Source organism: Onychostruthus taczanowskii, unplaced genomic scaffold (genome assembly GCF_017590055.1).
Source record: "Onychostruthus taczanowskii isolate IOZ18803 unplaced genomic scaffold, ASM1759005v1 scaffold89, whole genome shotgun sequence".
NCBI classification, from domain to species: Eukaryota; Metazoa; Chordata; class Aves; order Passeriformes; family Passeridae; genus Onychostruthus; species Onychostruthus taczanowskii.
Window position 1 is genome coordinate 355,495 of NW_024506882.1, and position 4,743 is coordinate 360,237.

General features: G+C 58.3%; 1 protein-coding gene across 1 annotated transcript in view; it reads left to right on the forward strand.

The window, feature by feature from the left end:
• Positions 1-627: 627 nt before the first annotated feature.
• Positions 628-4,743, forward strand: part of CCDC92B (coiled-coil domain containing 92B) — a 4,577-nt gene continuing 461 nt past the window's right edge. The window contains exons 1-3 of the mRNA XM_041425341.1: positions 628-788; positions 2,863-2,910; positions 4,403-4,733. Of these exons, the coding sequence (XP_041281275.1) occupies positions 659-788; positions 2,863-2,910; positions 4,403-4,733 (509 nt within the window). The 5' untranslated portion in view covers positions 628-658. The remainder of the gene's footprint in view (positions 789-2,862; positions 2,911-4,402; positions 4,734-4,743) is intronic.

Consider the following 4,743-nt stretch of genomic DNA (forward strand, 5'->3'; position numbering starts at 1 on the left):
GGGACGGACCCCCAGCCCGGCTCGGCTGCCTGGCACAGCCTGCCAGCAGCTCCTGTCTGCCAGGAAAATTGCCAGGGAAGATGTTCCTTCTCCTGGAAGAGAACGTGACTCTCCTAGCCATGCAGTGCTGATCGGGTTAGACAGAGCATATTGTATTTTTCATGTGCTGGATCGCTCGCTGCAGTTGCTGCTGTGTAATGTGGGGCTTGTCAAGTGAGAGCCAAAATCGTCTCTGGTGCAACTCCCACCTGGGGACAACGAGGAGCAATCCTGTCCCAGATGCATCACACACAGTGATAAAGTATTTCCTAGGGCCAAATTCAGAACAGACATGCATGCTATGATGCCAAGGTTCATGCAGCAGGGTTTTCTGCCTGTGCATTCCCAGAGCAGGCAGGACAGGAGCCGGCCCCAGAGGTGCTGGAAGGTGAGAGGGCTGAGGCCATTCCCATGCTGAGGGCATCAGCTGAGCAGGGCTGCTTTGCCCACAGCCACAGTCCCCGTGGAGAGGGCTGAGGAGAGAAGGCACCACCCTGCAGCTCTGTGACGGGCTCTGCCCCTCACAAGGCTCCGGGGCTCGCAAGCGCAGCGCGCTGCTGCACGTTTGATCACCAGCCATCTCCACTCCCTGCAGGACTGGACGGTGAATTTGGTTGCGATGGAGACCGTGTCCCTGGAGCACCAGATCCAGAGTGTGCAGCGGCACATCGCTTTCCTGAAGAAGGAGCAGATGGAGCTGCTCCATGACCTGCACCTGGAGATCCTGCGCCTGCAGAAGCACTGCTCAGGTGAGCGCTGGGGCGGCCACGGGAGCTGAGTGCCCACGGAGCTCCTCGGGCAGGAAAGCTCCTGCTGGCAGCCCGGGGAGCTCACACAGGTGCTGGGCAGGACGCAGAGGAGGCGAGTGCAGGCTGCAGGAGGCTTGCAGCCCTGCCAGGCTGTGCTGCGGGGGGCACAGCTGCCCACAGCCCCGCTGCAGCAGTGTCACACTCCCCTCCAGCCACCCCGGCAGCAGGGATGGCTGCCCAGCCTTCTGCCACCACTGGAACTCTTTCCAACTTGTGCTGCTGCTCTCATCAATAATTCAGCCATAGCTAATTACTCCTTGTCTTCCAGCCTCTCATTCTCCTGGGTTCCTGGGAAACAAAGAAATGTCTGCACTGATAAAATTAGCTATTTTTCCCCATCCTTTCTGAGCTCCTGCTGTTCTGTTTCATTGTTTTAATGGTTTCATCTATGGCCTCTTCAGGCAGGCAAGGCAGTGGGGTTCTCCTGCCTAAATCAAACTTGGGGGATCTGTCCCCAAGGGCTGAAATGAGCCCACTGCACGGGGCATCTCCCCTTCCCAGTGTGACCCAAGGACAGCCATATCTGACCAGAGGGGTCCTGTCCTCCTGGGTGAGGTGTGTGCTTCTGCCAGGAGTGCCAGGCAACCCCTGGGCAGTTTTAAGGAGACTTTCCTGACATTTGAGTGTCATTATCTGGGGGGCTGTTTGCAGGAGGAGAGGAGAGTCTCTAAGTCAGTTTTTCCTCAGTGTGGCCCTGTGGAGCCTTGCCTGCTGCCCTGGCACTGCTGTTTCTGACTTTTTCACTATCCCCTTGGTCTCTCTGAGGTATCCCTGCAGGAAAGGCTCTCCCTCCCACAGAGGTGGTTCTCAGCTGCCCCTCAGGGGTCATGGGGATGGTGCTGAAGCAGATCAGCACAGAAACTGAGACCCCGGGCTGTGCATCATCCCCGCACTTGCTCAGCAGGATGATGTCTTTGGAAATAGGCAACTGCTTTGGTTTTCATTTGAAATATATCTGAGACTCCAAACCTATTATTTTAGCTTCAGAAAAATAGCACAATGGCCATTGATTCCCACGGGGCAGTCGAGAGTGCTGAACGCTTTCCAGAAACTGCATTACGCTCTCAGGTACTTCTGCCTCCTCACTACGGATTTGTTTTCCAAGACAGACAGGCAGAGCAGCCTCAGACAAGCGTTTGGTTTCAGAAGGATGGCAGTGATGAGGATTAGAGTCAACACAAAAGCAGATTAAAAGAAAAATGTAGGGCAAAGATTAACCATTTGAACTCATTTTCAGGAGAAAAAATAGCCCCCAAACAGCTGAGTGCTGCTGCTACCACTCTCTTCCTCTGTTCAGGGCTGTTAGTGGTTGGGTGGGATGTGATAATTAATTCAAAAGGGACTGTCTGTTAGAGTGCAGGGTACAGTGAACTCCAGAAGGTCCCTTTGTGACCTGGTGCTGCAGCCTGGGGCTAGACAGCGAGCAGGCAAAGGGCAGCAGAGAGGAGGCAGCACGCTGGGGCTGAGCAGGCAGGTGGGTGCTGCAGCTCCTGAGATTTGGGAGCGATTTGGGAGCGATTTGGAAGCTCCACGTTGCCCCAGAGCAGGGCAGCATCCTTCTGCAGGCACATCGTGCTGGGACGAGGCTGTCCCTGCTCTCGGCATGTGCAGAGGCAGCATCAGCCTGGAGCAGGAAATTATGAAATGCTTTGGGTGGCAGCTTACACTTTGGTCTATTTTCAATCCATTGCTCTGCTCTTTGTCCTGGTTTACAGCACTGAAAATGGTTCAGCAACTCTTTCAGAAAAAGGAAAGGCATTGTCAGAGGAGCAGAGCATCCTGTGGACAATGTCTCAGCCATGAGGCTGCTTAATAACACATAAATTGCCAGAATTGCCTATTTTTAGCTCAGCCTTGGCTGGTGCTCCAAGATGGCCACGCTCCCATGAAGGCTGGGCAGAGACAGCACTGCAGCCCCAGTGACGTCCAGTGCCCCAAAGGGAGCAGAGGAAGACACGGGGAGCACAGAACGGGTGGGATGCTCCTCCTCAGTCCTGTTGGATTTCTCTTCCAGAGCTCACCCACGATCTGGAAATGAAAGAGCTGGAGGCCCGCCAACAAGGTAAGAGCAGAGCTTTGGGCACAAGGTGGGGGGGAGCAGGTGTGGGTGCAGAAGAGCCTGCCCCAGAGGGGCCCTGCAGGGAGGCACAGGGACCTGGCCTGAGGGGCAGCGGGGCAGGGCAGGCTGGCAGGGTGCACAGCCTGCTGCCAGCCCCGTACCTGCTGGTGACGCTCTGTGAGCAGCCTGGCTCCCCTCCTCCCTCTGCCCACAGATGAAACTGAAACTCCTCCCTGGCGCTGCCTGGGCACGGCCCCTGGCACCAAGCCCCAGCCTGTGCTCTGTCCTCAGTGCCAGGGCAGCGGGTGCCAGGGTGGGTGCGGGCTGCTCTCACTGGGGCCGGCGGGCTCCTGCCCTCGGCACCCTCTCGCAGTGCCACGGCTGGCTCCACGGCAATTCCAAACTCGCAGCCCCTCCCTCGGAGCCGGGGGTCCCTTCTGTGCACCCGAGGGCTGTGCTGGCTGAGGGCCTGGTGCCCAGCCCAGCGAGTCCCATCCACGGTGTCTGCCCATCCTTCAGCCTTTCAGAGCTGCACAATCACTCTGCCACATTTACGGGGCAGCACCTCATTTACGATGCCATCAAATGATTGCTCTTCTAGTGCCGTTCATGCAATAATTGCTGCCTGCAACTGCCTCCCTAAGACCTCATTATAAAGCTGCAGAAACACTAAGGAGCTGAGGCTGTAAGTGGCTGCCAATCACATAATAAAAAGCAGATTATTGCAGAGGATGGGAGCAGGCCTGGGCAGGCCAGGGAGCGCGGGCAGGTGCCAGCCTGCACCCTGCCAAGGGCTGGGTGCTGGAGCAGGCAGCCAGGGCTGGGGTCAGGAGTCCTCAGCCCTCCTGCTGCCCACTGGGCTTGGCCCCAGAACCCCAAGCTGCGAATTCCCCAAGCTGTCTGGCCATCCTGCCCCAGGACAGCATTCCCCAGATCTCGCTCCCTTGTCCCAGGATAGAGGCTCCTTCCCTGCTGAGCACAGCCCAATTTCTCTGTAATCTTGGATTAGCATCTCCATCCTGACTAACCAGGCTTTGGAGTCCCAGGGCTTGAGGTCAAAAGTCCCTCCAAAGTTGGGCTGATGGTTTCCCTGCACCATTTCCTTTTCTCTTCCAGCCCGTGTGCTCCCCCACACCCTCTGCACATATTCAAAGTCACTTTTAGGGTGAAAAACTACTTACCTAGGGGAATTTTAAAACTGCAGCAAGGTAGAGGCAGCAGGTTCCATGGCAACAGCATCCTCCACTGAAGCTGCCTTTTGCTGTCACCCCTTGCTGGGTGTTACACACGGCACCATGCCAGGGGCCGGTGCTGGGGCTCCTGTGCCTGCGCTGGCAGCTCGGGCAGCTCACAGGGGGCTTTTTCCCGACTTCCAGAAGCACCCAAGCAGCCTCAATGGCACTGCTGGGACACGCTGGCATGGTGGAGTGGTCAGCAGCCACGTCCAGCCAGGAGCTGTGCTCCCATCCTGACCCCTCTGTGCCTTGACCCACAGACGTCCTGGACCGCGAGCTGGAGGAGAAGTGCCGGGCGATGGAGGCCCAGCTGCAGGAGAAGGAGAAGGACAACCTGGAGCTGCGCAAGGAGCTGCAGCACAAGGAGACGCTGGTGGCCGCGCTGCGCTCCAGCCTCCGCAGCAAGGAGCGCCGGTTCCTGGAGGAGCTGAAGCGGCGGAGCCACCGCGTCACCATCCTCGACACCGAGCTGCAGAAGCAGACGGAGGCGGCCGCCTACCTCTCGCTGCAGCTGCACGCCACGGCCCAGCGGCTGCCGGGCCCCCGGGCGGGCGGGCGGCCGCCGCCCGAGCAGCCCCCGGCCGAGCCCCGGCCCCCAGGC